Source organism: Thamnophis sirtalis, unplaced genomic scaffold, assembly GCF_051295495.1.
Source record: "Thamnophis sirtalis isolate CommonGarterSnake01/CBP01778 unplaced genomic scaffold, rThaSir2_p1.2 scaffold_6, whole genome shotgun sequence".
Classification (NCBI taxonomy): domain Eukaryota; kingdom Metazoa; phylum Chordata; class Lepidosauria; order Squamata; family Natricidae; genus Thamnophis; species Thamnophis sirtalis.
Window position 1 is genome coordinate 68,967,461 of NW_028261386.1, and position 18,940 is coordinate 68,986,400.

An 18,940-nucleotide genomic window follows, 5' to 3' on the forward strand; every position below is an offset into this window, starting at 1 on the left:
AAAAGTTGTAAATAAATTGTCAAGTCAGCTTTGCCAGCAGGCAGTACAGGTAGTTTTTCGGGTTATAAAGACATTTGGGACTGGAATTGCCATTGGTAAGCAATGCAGTGGTGCATTTTCATGTGACTGTGCTGCTTAGGGATGGCGATCCCAGTTTTCATCATTAAGAGACCATCGTGTGGATCATTAAACACCGACCTTACATGACAGTGACTTCCAACTTCCTGCTCGCTTCCCCATTGACTTTCCTACTGGAAAGTCAGCAGGAAGCTTCAGAAATTGCACTAGCACCATAGCAGCTTGCTGCAACATTGCAATTGCAAACCAAGTGCCAAGAACCCAGATCTCAATTGTGTAACTGCAGAGACGGTGCGATGGCCAGAACTCTGCAGACCAATTGTAAGTGCCCCTTGTTGAGCACTGCCACAAGTTTGAAATGTTTGCTGACATGGTGTAATGCAAACACTGCTCCTCTGTGCATGCTGCTTTAGTAAGAAAATTCTGATTATTGGACAGGTGTGCTGAATCTTTTCTATTGGAGAGATTAATAATGCTTTTTTTCTTCTCTACAATTCTTTGTTCCCAGTCATGAAGAAAGTCCGTGATTTCTTCAAGAAACAGAGATTAAGAAGAACATGTCCTTTGGAGGATATCAGGTCGGATGCCTCTTTTTTACAACCCCCTCCGGATGGAGGTTGGGGCTGGGTTGTAGTGGCGGTGGCTGCTACCCACTGCCTGCTTGTCAGTGGATTTCATAGTGCCTTTGGTGTTTACATGCTGCCCCTTCTTGATACTTTTGAATCAAGTAACTGGCAGATAGGTAGGTCATTGTTACATTAAGGTTTCCAGCATAGCTTTGATATATTGTACTGCAGTTTTGTTTATAATTATGTCTTGCTTATTAACAGTCTTTAAGCAAATGGTTTAAACTATATGTCAATGCTCTTGAAATCCACAAGAATTAGTGTCCTTTACATCAGTAAAACATACAAGTGAGTTGATAATATTTTTTTTATGATATTTTTTTATATGTTTAATTAAATGCATTTGTCTTTTTAAGCTTGGATTGGATCAATCAGCTATGCCCTGATTATGATGTTTGGTCCCGTGTCTGGAAAACTCCTAGTGAAATATGGAGCCATCAAAGTGGCAGTAATTGGAGATTTGATGACCATAGGTGGTCTAGTGTGGTCATCATATGCAGACAAATTTAAAACCCTATTTTTCACCCGGGGAATCATTGTTGGTGTGGGATCAAGTCTGGCCTACGCTCCAGGTAATGCTTTACATTAAAATCAAATTTTGTCACACATTTCTTCTGTTTTTGAAAACATATTTTTGCTTTGCTTTTGCTTTTGCTTTTGCTTTTGCTTTTGCTTTTGCTTTGCTTTGCTTTTGCTTTTGCTTTGCTTTGCTTTGCTTTGCTTTGCTTTGCTTTGCTTTGCTTTGCTTTGCTTTGCTTTGCTTTGCTCAGCTCAGCTCAGCTTTGCTTTGCTTTGCTCTGCTCTGCTCTGCTTTGCTTTGCTTTGCAGCACTTTTTCATGAGAAAACTTGTTAGGTAAGCTTTCCATTGGGAGAGCGAGTACGTTCAGCGAAGCGTTGTGAGAGTTGTGTTGCAGAACACACAAACCAGCATACAGAGCAGTGGTGGGTTTCAACTAACCAACTAAGAAGAGATAGTATGTCAGGTGCAATCATTTTCCTAGGGAGGACTTCCATCTTTAAGTAGAAGTGGGCAAAAAGACACCACCCAGGAACATGTACAAACTGAAAAAGAAGTAATGTAGGGGATAAAGAAAGAGAGAAATGTAGTTGTTTCTTGGAGAAGGTGGGTAAACTTGGTAAGCCCCTTTTGTGGGTGGCCATTCCTAGCCGCTTGCGCCCGGTGCTGCGGTTGAAGTGAAGCCCCAAAGCCCCTGCCACCACCGGAATATCTGCTGCCGCCGCCTCCTCCTCCTCCAACAGCACAGATTTGCCGCCCAATGCTGTGGCTGAGGTGAAGCCGCCAAAGCTCCTGCCAGCCCCCCATCTGTGGCAGCGATGCCTCCCCCTCTGCTTGGAGCACCTGAGCTGGGCCCCGCGTTACCCCTGCCGCCGCCGCCTCCTCCTCCACCGTGCTTTTGAGAAGCCATGAGGCCTTTTTTTCCTGCTCCCACCACCTCCACCGCCTTCTTACTGGCTTCCGCAGCCTCATGGCTCCTCAAAAGCACGGCGAAGGAGGAGGGGAGAGGGATAACGCGGTGCCCAGTTCAGGTGTTCCGAGCGGAAGGGGATGTGTCACTGCCATGGACGGGGGTGGTGGCGGGAGCTTTGGCAGCTTCACCTCAGCCGCAGTGTCGGACGGCATATCTGGCAGTGCTGTTGGAGGAGGAGGAGGAGGTGGCAGCAGAAGATATTCTGGTGGCAGCGGGGGCTTTGGGGCTTCACCTCAGCTGCAGTGCTGGGCGCAAGCGGCTAGGACTGGCTGCCCACAGAGGACCTCCCCGGGCTTGCTTTGCTGAAAACGGGGCGACTGGTGCTAGTTTGAGCGGCCGGCGCAAACTACCGTCAGTCGCCCAGTGCTCAACAAAACAAGTCTGGGGAGGTCCTTTGTGGGTGGCCAGTTCTAGCCGCACCTTAGAGGGGGTGTTCCCGGAAGTCAATTGCTTCCAGGTTCACCGACCAACTGGTCCGCAAGGACCGGTAGGAACCCACCCCTGATACAGAGACGCTGCAGTTTAAATAGGCTTTTCCTTTCGTGGAAATAGAGGTATCAGAGTCCATCAAACAGTCCAAGTCATAAACAGATAAGACAGTCCGTCATCAATGTCTTTCAGTTAAGGGATAATCCAAATAACATAGTCCATAATCATACAAACAGTCCGTTTGCTAACTGTTGCAAAACTTACAATAGCTCACGACACTCAGATCAGATCAGCCCAGCATCTAGCAAACAGAGAGCTAGCAGTCATTCTGGCTCTCTCGTATGGCCGATTGAGGAAAAACAGCAACCAATCACATTTTACCGTATGATTTAAAGAAACAATTACAACATTGCTACATGATTTATATATTGCCAACCCAACTGTTAGATTAAATTCCTAACAAAACTCATTAGAAATAGTAGCATGGTTTTTTATTGTGTCAGATGAAAAGCAATGTTTAAGCTTTCTCCTTTCCCAGACACCTTTTTCATGTTAAATAAAACAGAGGGTGATGTGACTGGACTTCAATATAAAACAACTACTTTAAATTTCTGTTTGTTTCTTGATGGGTCTGATAATGCTTAGCCTATATTTTACTACAAAACGTTCATTTGCCACTGGATTAGTGATGGCTGGAGGGGCTGCAGGAACTTTTGTACAGAATATACTTCAGCATTATTTAATTCAGAATTTTGGATGGAGAGATAGTTTGCGTGTGTATAGCGCAATTCTAGCCATAGAATTTTTCCTGTGTGTGGGGGGGAAGAGAATCCATATTGGGTAAAATAAGGATACAAAATAACACAAAGAGTTCTTTTCAGGTTTCTGAATTTTCCTACACAATTACTCAGACAAAACACAACTATACATCCCTGCCCCCCCCCCAATAAATAAGTAGCAACATGGGAATAAAAAGAAAGTAAATCCAACATTTAGGACAACTATTGCAACCATGTTTGCAATTTGATCTCAATCAGGGATGCTGGTTGTAGACTGAAGGCCCCAACGGACAGTGTCATACAGCAAATGGAAATTATATGAGTGGTACAACAAATGGGGCATTGCTTAAATTAAAATGTGACCCTACATTATCTCAGCTTCCTTTCATGGACTGTTTTCCAAAGACCCTTTCTAATTTTATTTAAATTGGGGCAAGTCTTTAATAAGGTAATATGTAACCATTGACTATAGATGGAATCATAGCACTAGCACCCAGGCTTACATACCTCTTCACAGTGCTTTAAAAGCCTCTCTTAGCGGTTGGCAGAGTCAGCATATTGCCCCCCAGCAATCTGGGTCTTCATTTTACCGACCTCGGAAGGATGGATTACAAATGCATCCTAGGACTGTTTTGAAAAGGTAGTTTATACGTTTAGTTTCCCTCGTCTTGTAATATCTAATTCAAATTTTCTGCATCTGGATGTGGATGTGATGTAGCAGCTAATAATATGGAACAGAGCAGAAAATGTATGTCTTGTAAGTCATAAATTCATTGGACATGTGAGTAGATAAGAACTTGACACATCTTAAGTGTTCTGTAAAAGTAAGTTTCACACCCATGTATTTATTAAATTCAGATTCTGGTTATTAATGATTGTAGTGACATTTGTCTATCAGAGATTATTTTGCACTTCCCTGTCTTCTCCTGTTCTCCACTGTCTCCCAGAGTCTAACTATGCCCACTGCATCAATGACACTCATCCTCTGCCGTCTCCTTCTCTTTTGCCTTCAGTCTTTCCCAGCATCAGGGTCCTCTCTTCTTATTTGATGGCTAAAATATTTATGGTTCAGCTTCAGTATCTGTCCTTCTAAAGGACAGTCAGGGTTGATTTCCTTTAGGATAAAGCTATTTAAAGAAGCTGAATATAAATGCAAGATCAGACCCAGATGGCCTGGCAATAGCTAGAACTTAAGGAAGTCAGCGTGTTTGATCCTTATCCCACCCCTACCCCCAGATCTCAGGTATTCCACTGTAGATTTTTTGTTAACTTCTATTCGTCCAAAATTACTTTTATCATCCCTCTCATTTATCATTCTGTCTCCAATCTAATTTGGGTTTTCAGATGATAAGAAATCAGGAAAGGGCTAGCTCAGTTATTGTCAGTAAAGAGACCTGTCACTGACTGCTTATTTTATTTAATAAATTTATAGGGCAGCTTTGGGGAACAGAAAAGCTGGGACATATTAATTAGGAGAGACCCTATCAGTATGCCTTATAGGAAAAGACAAATCCGTTCTTCTGGGAAATATTATAGTTTAATTCCTGAAATTCATGTTTCTTGTCTTTTTCATTTCAGTAAAACCTGTTAAGATTTGGGTAAACACATGCTTGGAAAAAAGACTGTTTTCAGTTTAACACCCCAGAACTTGAGGCATAGGACTGCACTAAAGCAACTCAATTCATTTCTTAAATCACCCATGCTGTTTGCTTCCAGGAATGCAAATTGCAAATGAAAGCAACTAAGTAGTTGTGTCAAGTATCTAGAACAAATTTCCTTAACCTAGGGAAAATTGAGTTACCGTATTTTTCAGAATATAAGATGCACCTTCCCTCCCCCCCCCCGAAAAAAGGGGAAAATCTGGGTGTGTCTTATACACTGAATACAGCATTTTTGGCCTCTTAAACCCCGCCCCTTCACAAAAATGGATGTGCAGAGGGTTTGGGAGGCCTGCAAAGTGCTAATGGAGGCTGGGGTGGGCAAAAATGAGCAAAAAAACACACTGTTTTTTGCTCATACCCCCCCCCCCCAAGAGCACTTTGCAGGCCTCCTAAAGGCTATGTGTGCCCTTTTTGTGGCAAAAGGGCCTGTTTTGGCAAAAAAAACCAGCCCTTTTTTGCTTGTTACACCCCACCAGTCCCCAGGAGTACCTAAAGGCTATGCATGCCCTTTCTTTTGGCGAAATACAGACCACTTTTTCCTCATCCCCCCCCAGCCCCCAGGAGCACTTTGCAGGCCTCTGAAGCTCTCTGCATGCCCCGTTTTTCACAAATGAGGCATGCAGGAGGTTTGGGAGGTCTTCAGAGTGCAAAAACTTTTTTTAAAATTTACCTGATGTGTCTTGTACTCCGGTGCGTCTTATACTCTGAAAAATACGGTAAATTGCAGCTCCTGTTATCCAGTCAGCCTTGCCAAGTAGACTAGACTTAGAAATCAATGCCACATACTTTAGGTCTAAAATTACTTTTATTCAAAGAGCTATAGTAAAAAATTCTTGCAATTCCCAATGTGCTTCGTTTTGCTCTCATTTTATCTTTGTGTGACGTAGAGAGGGGTGTGTCTGAGATGATTACTGAAATTAGTTTCTTGGAATGGACTTAAGTCACGCTTGTTTGATGGTTGCCTTGGTAATGGCTTTTCCTCATGTTTTTCTAGGCCATTCCCTTATGCCTTTCCCACCGAACATACTGGCTGCATTTCGGAAATTGTAGGCACCAGGGTAGAAAAAAAAATCCCGGTGTGATTCCTATTCATGATAAAAGTAAACTTTTTGTGTACAAGGAACTCATTCTCTCTAATGCCTATACCTGCTCCAGCTGTGTCCAGCAAGACATGTTAGCAGAGGTTCTTGTGGTATATTAAATCATTTTTTGCAATCATCCTCAAAATAATTGCTTAAACGTCGCACAAATCCGTCCTGTGCTCATTTGTGATGCACTTTTTATGTTATCCGGGTTGCACATAACTGTTGTATTTATTGCTTTCTGGTGAAATTAATCAGTATTGCGTACACAGTAATAATTTCTCTTTTTTTTTACTTTGTATTTTACAGATAGAACTCATCCAAGTGTAGTTGACAAATTTAACACATCGCCTCTAAGAGGGTTTATAGTCGATTTAGCTTTATGGAAAGATCGTATTTTTGAGATATGGGTCGGTTCTCTTGGATTAGCAAAATTTGGATTCTACGTACCTTTTGTGCATATGGTAAGTTGCCATTATCTTTTTTTTTGGCTTTTCTGTTATAGCTTGGAACGAGGGTCCCCAACCTGTGGGCCATGACCCACTAGTGGGCTTTGAGGGTTTGCAACCAGGCCATGGTAATCGCCGGCTCATGTGTGTGTGTGTCCATGCATATCTTCACTTGCATGAGCACCAGCCAAGCACATACACACGCTCCATTTAAATGAGCAGTAGGTATGTGTGCATGGTACTTGCACAAATGGAGTGTGTTATATTATATCTATAGTGTCAAGTCACAGTACTTTTGACAGTGAATGTATGCCTTTTGGATTCAAGTTCTGTAAAGATGTTGTCCCTTAAAATGGCTTCTACTGTACAGCACAGTGGAGTTGCCATGGTAATGGCTTCACAGTACTCCACAAGGGGCTCCCTCTAATACAGGATTGGGATAAATACATACCCAGACTACCCCGATTTATCAGCTAATTCTAACTATTTTAAGACATGTGACTAAACATTCAATTTTTACCAGTTTTAATCCTTAACTCAATTTTGGAGAAGGGCTACATCAATTTGGGCCAAGTTGATTTATTTTTAGTAGCTGTAAGATTGTCGTTTGTCCATAATAGGTAAGTGGTCACTGAGAACAAGTGTACATTTATTTCAAAAGTGTCAGATACACCAACTGCAGTCTTGACTGTACTAACTTTCAAAACTTGAATAATACTTGGTCAATTACTTTTGAGGAATAATTTTTGAAGAAAACATCGTGTCATTGCCAAAGGATCTAAATTTGGTGCCGCCTTCATATATTGGATTAAATCCCATAGTCCCCTGTCAGTTTGATTTTTGGCAATGCATTATGGAGGCACCAAATTGGAGAACACTAATGTATCCAATGAAGATAGACTTATCAGGAGAGGAGTATGAAATGTTTGAATTGTCAGTCAGTTACATCTATTTTTTTTTTGCTAACTATTTGCATAAATCTTTAAACAAGTATGACTGAATTTGCGGCTATATTTAATTACTAGGTTAGCTTAATTATGACTAGTGTTCACTAAACAGAATACTTTAAACCCGACATGTTAAAAATCGTGCTTCATTTTCTTTTTTGCAGATAAAACTTGCAGATAATTTGGGTATTCCTGTGGAAAAAGCATCCTACATTATGGTGGGACTTGGAGTAAGCAGCATGATTGGTTGTCTTCTGTTTGTAAAAATTTGTGCTATTAAAAGTGTCGACCGACTTTTTGTTAACCTGGCATCCATATCATGTGTTGGTAAGTTTCACAGTAAGCTTCTGAATGTTTTTTGCCTGAGAAATTATGGTTTTAGATCTAGAAACATCTAGAGTGTCATTTCTTGCACATATGAGTTATATCAGCACAACTACAAGTTAACACTGTGCCTTAAGTTAATTATTGCCAAATCTTCTTGAGGCCATTCGTGTGATGGCTTGAATTCCAGTTCTCACTGGAACATGATGAGTAGAAATTAGGAATTAGGAGAATGGAATCTGACACATGAGGTGGGTTCTCATGGGAGAACCTACTGTATTTTTTGGAGTATAAGATGCACCCTTTTCCCTCAAAAAAGAGGCTGAAAATCTGGGTGTGTCTTATACACTGAATACAGCATTTTTTGCCACCTGAAACCCCACCCCTTTCACCAAAATGGTCGTGTATAGCTTGTAGGAGGCTTTCAGAGAGCTCCTGAGGGCTGGGGAAGGCAGAAATGAGCAAAAAATGAGCCATTCTATGCTCATTTTTGCCCTCCCAGCTCCCAGGGGCACTCTATAAGCTTTCTAATGCCCTTTTTTTTGACAAAAAATGGCCTGTTTTCACAAGAAATGGGCTGTTTTTTGCTCATTTTTTGCCCCCGACCCACTCCCCAGGAACACTCTACAAGCCTCCTAAGGGCTATTCATGACCTTTTAAAAAAAAACAGGCTCGTTTTTGTGAAAAATGGGCCATTTTTGGGAGGTTTGCAGAGTGCAAAAACTTTTTTTTTTAAATTTGCCTCTTCAAAACCTTGGTGCATCTTATACTTCGGTGCATCTTATACTCTGAAAAATACAGTAATTTCTTTATGGCACTCTAGCAGAAGACACTTGGGCACTTGAAGCCAATGCATAGGTTCCTTAATATGAGGCACAGAAGATGCATTACTATCATACTTGAGAAACAAAAATTTTGGTAAGCAGAACTAAAATATTGGAAATTAGCAGTGGCAAAGCCTGATGAGTGCTGTTTTATCTTAGTTTACATTATAGAGTAAATAAATACATTTGGTTCATATTGAAATCTGTGTCCTTCATGTTTTATTTTTCAGGTGTGGCCTACTTTATGATTCCTCATTGCACATCTTTTACACATCTTGTAGCCGCTTGCTCCTTTTTGGGATTTTTCGACGTAGGAAACTATGTTCTCCTACCTATCCTTACATTTGATTTGGTGGGAAAAAGAATGCCTGCTGCATGGGGATTTGTGATGGCTGTCAATGCAATTAGCTGTTTGGTCCACTCTTTGCAGGTAAACCAGTTAATGCGATTTGTCTGTAAAAAACACTGAGCCTGGAGAAAACTATACTGCTAATGTGTCCAAGAACTGACTCTTCCCAAGGCCTGCCTGAGTATTTATTTGCTTATTATATTTGTATGCCTGCAAATCTCACAAATATGGCATACAGCAGTGAATTAAAAAGAAAAACCAATAAATATTTAAAAACAGTCATGTTTCAAAACAATAAAATGGCACCCAAGCAAGGGGAATGATATGAGCCACAGTAAGATAGCTGTCAGCGTTCCAAATATCATCCAAAATTAAATCAGAGTCCAAGGCAGAATATTCCTCAAAAGTTCCAATTTATTAAGAGAGACATGTTGGCACATATGTAGAAACCTGAATCTGAAAGCTTCCTGGGTTTCCGCACCCAGTTGAAAGTTCACAATCTTGCCTCCACACCCACAAGTCCATCACATGGTCCAATATTCCACTGCCATGCTGGCAGTTTCACCCATCCAGTTCCGGTCAGGCTCAGAGAGGTAGAGAACAAAAGATGACCTTGGCTTCCTAGAAAGGAATTTTATTTTGATAACAATACATTCTACTTCTAACTATTCCCCCTCCCAATTCCCTACTAATGAAACAGCATAGTAGAAAAGAATATTAGTGTGGCAGGCCAAAGATCCTAAAAGGAATCGGCTGCAGGCCTGACAATAGCATCACAGGATTTCCCCAGTCTGCTAGGACCCCCAGGTCTGATGGTACAGCCAGGTCCTGAGGACTTGAATATTGAACAGGATGGACTTTGCCTCACTTCTGGGGGTAAAATATCTCAAAATGGGAGGGCCACACCAAAGACAGTCTGCCTTCTGAGACCCAAGTTTAATTCCCTAATAGTTGGGACATGCAGCCTGCTTTCTCTGGTAGGACAAGCACATATAATGAGGAAGAAGCAGTCCCTCAGATCTCTCTTCCCCAACTACTCTCACCTGGAATCAGCCCCGGAGAAAGGAAGTGAACTGGAACAGCACTCTTATCGCCCACCCTCAATCAAACTCAATCCAGAAGGACTCCATGGTCAATGGTATCAAAAACTGCAGAGAGGTCAAACAGGGCAAGGATGGATGCCTCACCCCCATCTCACGCTTGCCTGGCTTCTTGAGGAGCAGGTGAGGCAAACTGACCATCACTAAAACCTCCTCAAATAATCCCCTGAACCAGTTTAATCAGCAAAGAGGGACATGGATCTAAAGAACGGGGCTGAGCTTACAGCCCCAAAGACCCTGTCCGTTTCCTCTGGTCAGACAGGTCCATTCCTGTTCAGATAACGGCAATATTCCTTGCTAGGTATTTCCACTGGTTCTGCAACAAGGCCAGTGTCCACTTGGTTCTCTGAGCCCCTCTTAACCCCTCTTAGCTGCTCAGGAGCCCAGAAGGACACATGCCCACCCAGAACAGAGTGGCAGGACACAATAAGTTCTGCACATAATAAGAACAGAGACTTAATGATGCTTTGCCATACTTACCACCACTAGTTAGGTCTTTTTTCCTCTTTCTTTTCTATGTATGCCTATATAGGTACTCCTTGTTTAATGACTACTCATTTAGCAACCATTTGAACTTATGACAGCACTGAACAAGGGTAGTTACAATGGGACTTCGTACCTACAACCATTGTAGCATCTTGCAGTCATGTGATAAGAATTTCTCTGGCTGGCTGCTCACAAAGTCAGTGGGGAAGCCAGCAGGAAGTCAGAAGCTATGCTCATAAGAGGTTCTCGCTTAACGAACTGCACAGTTCTCATTTAACTTTGGTAACTGGGGATTGCAAGAACTGTTGCAGCTAAGTGGTATGGTCGCTATTTTTTAATATAAAACTATGTTGCTAAATTATGGCATTTTCAATTCCAACTAGCAGTTAAGCAAGGACCAGCTGAATAGCTTTTGGGATCAGGAAGGTATATGCTGTGATTACTTAAATCTTTTTGATACTGGAATGTATGGTATCATTTGAAAGAAAATTCTGTTTTGGGAAAGGAAGCACAAAAGTAAACAACATATTTTTGTTTCAGGTGTAATGTATGATGCATATGGGAATTATACCATTGCCTTGCTAGTAACTGGGGTTTGCAATATTGGAGCATTTTTCATACTTACTTTAATACCCTCGTTGCAAACATCATCAGTCCAGGCAACAAAAAACTACATTAATGCTTCTGTATGTGTAATAACGAATACCATCGTGCCTTGGCAATCTCCAAGTATCTCATTAGGGGTAAAGAATATTTGATGACATTTCTTTCTCTAAACAAGAAAATTTCTTTCGTCTTCTTTTTCTTCCTCCTCCTCCTCCTTTGGTAGTATGTGTTCTGTACTAACCTGATCTTTGATAGGCATTTTATCACAATGACCCATTCCGTTATTAGCATTTCTATTGACAGGTGGTAGAGAAATTAATATAGAATCTTCATCACGGTCTTCGTGATTTGCTCAAACAGGATGTGCCAGCTACATGAAGACTCATTCAAAACTCTCAGAGTTTAGAGGTTTTGGCATGAACCCTTGCCCTTTGTGTGGTTCCAGCTATTTTTTAGAAAAAATGCATCACAGCAACATATTTGGCTAATTTCTCTGGAGATTCCCCCCCAATTCTGTTATTTTCTTCATTTCATTCGTTCCTAGACAAATGCAAAGTATAAAAAGTACAGTTTCATTGCCGTTTGCCTTTAAGATACTTAAGGCCCTTTTAATAAATTCCAATAGTAGGGAGTAACCCCCTCTGAAATACCTTATACCCCTTTTGTCTGGGAAAAGGCTGCATTACACAGGCTGTTAAAAAATATCAGATGTTCATAAAGGAGACCTGATATAATTACTCTTTCTGTCAGAAATTCATTGGATACAGTACTAAAGCTGTTGAAACCATAGCAGCTGAATGTCTAGATTGAGGCCTCAGTCCCCATCTGTCTCAAAAACTGTATACTTAGTTCTTGTTTAGTGACCACAGTTAGGACCAGCAACTCAGTCATTAAGTGAAGTAGTTGCTAAATGGAGAATTATGTGACGGTTTTTGCATATGATTTTACTTGAGCCTTCCTGCTTACAATATCAGAAGAATACAACTCCAGTTGTATGGTTGGGAAGGTCCCCAAATTTGATACTTGAGGAAGCTGGGTAAAAGGTTGGATCTTATACTCCCTTTCCCTCACTCCAGTGCCCTCTGGAATGCTTGTCTTCATGCTGCAATAATTAGGAGGAGGAAATGAACAGATGCTTTAGATATTTACAATCTTTAGAGAGGAAGTGATTACAAGACAGTAAGGCTTGAGTTTTGGTTTGGGATCACAATTCTTACAAGCTGATTTAGGATGTTGGGAATTATAATAATCTCTATATATATTTTAAAATTGTCCCAAAGCAGAGTTTGAAGGCTATGTGGAAGGATGGTTTATAGCTAATGAATCCAAAGATTATTTAAATTATAGATTTCAAAAGGAATATGAGTGATCATGATAATAGATGATAAGACTTTTAAAATCAGATGTACACTGTCTTTATCTCAGATACATAGTGTGTATTCAGATTACGAGAGGAAATGGAAGAATGCTGTTGAACTGCCATCATTAATACTGTCTTTCATAATACATTTTTTGTTACAGAGTGTTACTTCCTCATTCACAATACCTATGATACCTCCTGCACCAAGTTTCTCATTCCATTTAGAAGAACTCAGCATGAAATACTTTCAAAGCATACTAAAGTCAGATACAACATCTGTTAAGATGACGTCAGAACCTAGGACCTCTATGGATACTGTGGAATATATGAAGGCTTTCCTGGATCAAGAGAACGATACAGCTGAGGGGAAATCAGAATTAGCATCTGTTCAAAGTCAAACTTCAATCTCCATGACCCAAGACCTACCCATACCTTGTAAAAAAGAAGATGTAGTGGTCTTGCATGAGTATGAAAGTGATGAGGAACCTGAAATTACAATTGAGGTAAGGCCTGGACAGGAGTTAACTGTGCCAGAACAACTCATGAAAAAGGAAAGGTATGGACAAGAGCTAACCGTGCCAAAACTATTCATGAAAAGGGAAAGGTCAGACTCTAAACAATTGGAGCATTTTCCTCACAGAAAACAATATGGGGTGGTTTTCTTAGATGAGTATGAAGGAGATGATGAAGAAGATGAAATTGCAACTGGGGTAAAGCCTGGACAAGAGCTAACCGTGCCAAAACTATTCATGAAAAGGGAAAGGTCAGACTCTAAACAATTGGAGCGTTTTCCTCACAGAAAACAAGATGGGGTGGTTTTCTTAGATGAGTATGAAGGAGATGATGAAGAAGATGAAATTGCAACTGGAGTAAAGCCTGGACAAGAGCTAACCGTGCCAGAACTATTCATGAAACGGGAAAGGTCAGACTCTAAACAGTTGGAGCGTTTTCCTCACAGAAAATAAGATGGGGTGATTTTCTTAGATGAGTATGAAGGAGATGAAGAAGAAGCTGAACTTGCAACTGGAGTAAAGCCTGGACAAGAGCTAACCGTGCCAGAACTATTCATGAAAAGGGAAAGGTCAGACTCTAAACAATTGGAGCGTTTTCCTCACAGAAAACAAGATGGGGTGGCTTTCTTAGATGAGTATGAAGGAGATGAAGAAGAAGCTGAAATTGCAACTGGGGTAAAGCCTGGACAAGAGCTAACTGTGCCAAAACTATTCATGAAAAAGGAAAGGTCAGACTCTAAACAGTTGGAGCGTTTTCCTCATAGAAAAGAAGATGGCGTGGCTTTTTTAGATGACTTTATTGGTGATGAGGAAGAGCAGTTGAGATATGTGCCTTCTGCCTCTCACAAAAAAGAAGATGAGTTGGTGGTGGAGGATCTGGATGTCCCTAATGATTATCAAGAGCAGCTTAAGAGCACAGCTACACTGAATCCAACTGAAGAAAATAAAACTTCTACATCATTGAAAGACTCTGGAAAGACTTCCCCACACAAAGAGCAACGATGTGGTATTTGCTAAAGATGAAGTTAGCAATTTACCGTTATAAGAGAGGAAATAGCAATAGTAGTACTATTAGTATTTAGGATTACGTATTAATTAGCATTATTAGCATTATTAACATTATTATTAGTAGTAGTATTAACAGAATTTGATCTAGCACATCTGCATGACTCCCTAGTAGCAATTTCTGCACATATTCAGCTAACTCTTCTTAATGCTGAGAAATTAGATAATCCAATATTTTATTGTTTTCATGATCAATATAGGAAAATATAGGAGAAAAAAAAACAAAAAACAACGAAAAACAAAACAAAACAAAAAACAACAGTTTGAGCATTATTAGCATTATTAACATTATTATTGGACTTACTTGGACTTAATCTTCATAAACGTCAACGTCCACAAGGCAGTGACCGTTGCATTGTGAAGGCCAAAGGCAGAACGTCATGGATTACAGAGTTGTTTATCCGTGTGTTGTCCTGCCATTGGATTCTCAGCTTGTTTCACGGTTCCGTCGCCACGGGAACCAACACTCCCCAATTATCCGGGCTTGTGACCGGCTATGGTTTCCTATAGGCTGAGAACATTATTATTAGTAGTAGTATTAACAGCATTTGATCTAGCACATCTGCATGACTTCCTAGTAGCAATTTCTGCTCATATTCAGCTAACTCTTCTTAATGCTGAGAAATTAGATAATCCAATATTTTATTGTTTTCATGATCAATATAGGAAAATATAGGAGAAAAAAAAACAAAAAACAACAAAAAAACAAAAAACAAAACAAAACAAAAAACAACAGTATGAGCATTATTAACATTATTAACATTATTATTAGTAGTAGTATTAACAGCATTTGATCTAGCACATCTGCATGACTTCCTAGTAGCAATTTCTGCTCATATTCAGCTAACTCTTCTTAATGCTGAGAAATTAGATAATCCAATATTTTATTGTTTTCATGATCAATATAGGAAAATATAGGAGAAAAAAAAACAAAAAACAACAAAAAAACAAAACACAAAACAAAACAAAAAACAACAGTTTGAGCATTATTAGCATTATTAACATTATTATTAGTAGTAGTATTAACAGCATTTGATCTAGCACATCTGCATGACTTCCTAGTAGCAATTTCTTTGTGTTATTCTGTATACTTTTTCATGCTTGTTTACCCAGCTTTTACACATGTTTCTGAAATAATTGTTTATTTTTCATTATTTTATAACTTAGATGTACAAACAATTTGAAAAGAACTGAATTCCAAGCAGATATTAAAACCATTTTGTCATTTGCCTATTTTTGGAAAATAAACAAGCGTTTAAATTATTTATGCTTTGTAGCTAAATTGAGTTGAGACCATCTTCCTATGCAAGACGAAATATGTAGCTCTAATCTTTATCTTCATTTTTTGCTACTGCACAATAGGACTATTCTAAGTGTCAAATTTTGTTCATCATATGGTGCACATATTCAGCTAATTTAAGGTGACCAGACGTCCCGATTTTCACGGGACAATCACGCTTTTGCACAATTTGTCCCGCGTCCCGGGACATTCTTAAAAACTCCCCAATTTTTGTGACCGGACCCGTAAGGAAGCCTGCCCCGCCCCCAGCCCTGTATACCCATCCCAGCCGGCTGGTATTTTGTTCCTTCTGTCTCCCCGTTGCTCAGAAAAGCAACTTCGGGAAGGTCCTTTGCTAGCAGGCAGGTTCTAGAACGCCTGCAGCCACCAAAGGACCTTCCCAGAGTTGCTTTTCTGAGCAACGGGGAGGTTATCAGAGTTATCAGTGGCTATCAGAGAGAGGAGGGCAGCGCAAAGGAGGAGCAGAACGGCCTTAATCATGTCGAGCTGCCCAGTCAAAAAACCCTTTCCTTCTGTAGAAAAGAAAAGAGGGGGGTGAATTTGAGAGACCGACTGAAAGAGGGAATCTTCAGCCAGGGCACCCTTTGCTCTGCCACAGCAACCTTTTCAAGCAGGATCAGACTAGTTTGAAACCTCGCCTTCTATTTTGGCGGGGAAATTCCCTGCCGCCCAGGCTCCATCCCGCAGAAAAAATCCCCTTCGCCAAAGCTCGAGAGGCAAGCGCTGCCTCCGCCTGCCAGAATCTCTGGAGAGAACTTTGCAACTAGCTAAGGAGTGGCGAGCAGTGTACTTGAGCATTTGCACGCATTCAGCCAAGGTCCTGCAGAGCCCCACAACTTTGGATGACCCGATGGATTTTACGATGGATGTGCACCCCTGGGAGGTGCTGAAGAAAGACAGGCAGCTCAGTCTGATCCAGGACGACAGGCGCAACACACACACAGAGTGGGAAACACACACACACACACACACACAGAGGGAGGGAGGGAGGAGAGACACACAGAGAGAGAGAGAGACACAGAGAGACAGATACACAGAGAGAACAACAGAGAGAGAGAGAGACGGAGGGAGATAGAGACAAAGAGTCATACAGAGCGAGAGAGAAACAGATACAGAGAGAGAGTGGGGGATTTAAGAAACTTCAGAGTGAATCCAAGAAGAGGGAAGAGATGGAAGACTGGCTTTTCGCTCTGATTTCTGAGCCCCCAGCTGTTAGTGATGGAGGAGGAGGAGGACAGCTCATTCTGTGGCGTTTTAAAAAAGTCCTGTTTTTTTTTTTAGCAAAAAAGGAAAAATCTGCAAAAAGTCACGGGTAGCCCCTGGGATTGTTCCTCGCAAAGCATCATGGTTGCAGAGAATGCAAATGAAGGTGTTTATCTCCCTGCCCGTGTCAAATCAGAGTCATGCTGAGTCCCATTCAGAGGGCGGAGGGGCGCTGTGCTTTTTTGTTTTGTTTTACCTATGTTCTCACAACTATGCAAAGGTGGGTTTTGTGCTACAAGGATCTTTCTTTCTTTTTCTGTCTGTGGTTCCGATTGCAGTTCCTTCGGATTAAAGCACCATTTCTCATTCCTTGCAAAATGGCAGAGCTGCCTCCCTCCCCACTTTCCTTGCAGCACCCTCGGTTGCAAAATGTTCCCCTGATTTGGTTTATAGTTCGCAGCAATGCGATCCAACAAATAGGAAAGTTTTAATAAGATCTACTGACTTTATTTGGTCTCTGCTGCCCCCCACCCTACCCCCTTAGCCCTTGGGTTTTGTCCCCTCCCAAGGAGAGAGTGGGAAGGAGAGGAAGGAAGGAGGGAGGGGGGAAGGAAAAGAAGAAGGGAGGGGGGGAGAAGATGGAAGGAGAAAAGATGGAAGGAAGGAGAAAGAATAGAAGGAGGAAGGAGAAGGAGGAAGATAGAAGAAGAAAGGAAGGAAGAAAAAGAAGAAGGGAGAGAGAAAAGAGGGAAGGAGGTAGGAAGAGAAGGGGAAGAGGGAAAGAGCAGAAAGGTAAAGAGAATGAAGTTGATAGGCAAGAGGAAGGATGAAGGAAGGAAGGAAGGAAGGAAGGAAGAAAAAGGGAGAGAGAGGCAAGAGGAAGGAGGAAGGAAGGAAGAAAGAAAAAGGGAGAGAGGAAAGAAGAAAAGATGGAACTAGAAAGGAAAGAAGGGAGGGAGGAAAGGGGAAGAAAGGGAAAGAGCAGAAAGACAGAGAAGGTGAAGGTAGATAGGCAGAAGGAAGGAAGAAGGAAGAAATAGGAAGGAGGGAAGGAGAAAGGATGGAAGGAGGAAGGAACAGAAGCGAAGGGGAAGTGAGAGATAGAAAGAGCAGAAAGACAGAGAAGGTAGATAGGCAAAAGAAAGGAAGCTGAAAGAATGGAAGGAGGGAGGAAGAGAAAAAGAGGAAGGGAGTGAGTGAGGAAAGAGAGGATGGAAGGAGAAAGGAAGGAAGAGAGGGAAAGAGCAGAAGACAGATAAGGTGAAGGTAGATAAGCAAGAGGAATGAAGGAAGGAAGAAGTGAGGTGTCTCGAGGATGGGGAAAACGTTTAGTGACCAAAGTTACAATGGCATTGAAAAAAGTGACTGATGGCCATTTTTCACCCTTAGCGACCGTTGCGACCATTTTTGCACACTTAGCGACCATTGCAGCATTCTCATGGTCATGTGATCTAAATTTTGTTTGGCAACAGATTCGTATTTATGATGGTTTCAGTCCTGGGGTCATTAATCGCCTTTTGTGAGCTTTTGACAAAATATAAATTTTTTAATCAAGCCCACCGATCCCCCCGGTCAATGGTGTCCCTCTTTACCAATCTGAAAATCTGGTCACCTTAAACTAACTGTTCTTAATGCTGAGAAATTAGATAATCCAATATTTTATTGTTTTCATGATCAATATAGGGAAAGAGCAATGTAAAGAGTAGTAAAATAGCAATAGCAATAGCAATAGCAGTTAGACTTATATACCGCTTCATAGGGCTTTCAGCCCTCTCTAAGCGGTTTACAGAGTCAGCATATTGCCCCCAACAACAATTGGGTCCTCATTTTACCCACCTCGGAAGGATGGAAGGCTGAGTCAACCCTGAGCCGGTGAGATTTGAACAGCCGAACTGCAGAACTGCAGTCAGCTGAAGTAGCCTGCAGTGCTGCATTTAACCACTGCGCCACCTCAGCTCTAATGCATAGCAGAATACTATTTAGAATTCTGTATATTTTTCTAATCTGGTTCATTTGATTAACCACCTGAAAATATACATACAGTCAGGTTAATAAATATTTTTGACAATGATAATTTTGGGGGGCATTTGGTCTTTGCACACCACCAAATTGAATTTGAAATAAACCACTCAAGAAGTGAGCAAACTGAAGGTTTTCAGCTTTAATTCAAGGGGTTTGACAAACATGTGGCACTAACCATTGAGCCATTTTAATACTATTGTATTCAAAACCTTTGAGAACCAGTTTCATGTGGTGGTTAAGGCATCAG

At 41.2% G+C, this 18,940-nt stretch overlaps 1 protein-coding gene across 1 annotated transcript; it reads left to right on the forward strand.

The window, feature by feature from the left end:
* Window positions 1–588: 588 nt before the first annotated feature.
* LOC148045011 (monocarboxylate transporter 10-like) lies at window positions 589–14,120 on the forward strand. The gene is given in 10 exon segments (XM_087719006.1): window positions 589–820; window positions 1,061–1,274; window positions 3,252–3,436; window positions 6,456–6,610; window positions 7,707–7,869; window positions 8,921–9,100; window positions 9,103–9,120; window positions 11,166–11,368; window positions 12,753–13,147; window positions 13,868–14,120. Coding segments are annotated over 10 exon segments (1,998 nt in total).
* Window positions 14,121–18,940: the final 4,820 nt, after the last annotated feature.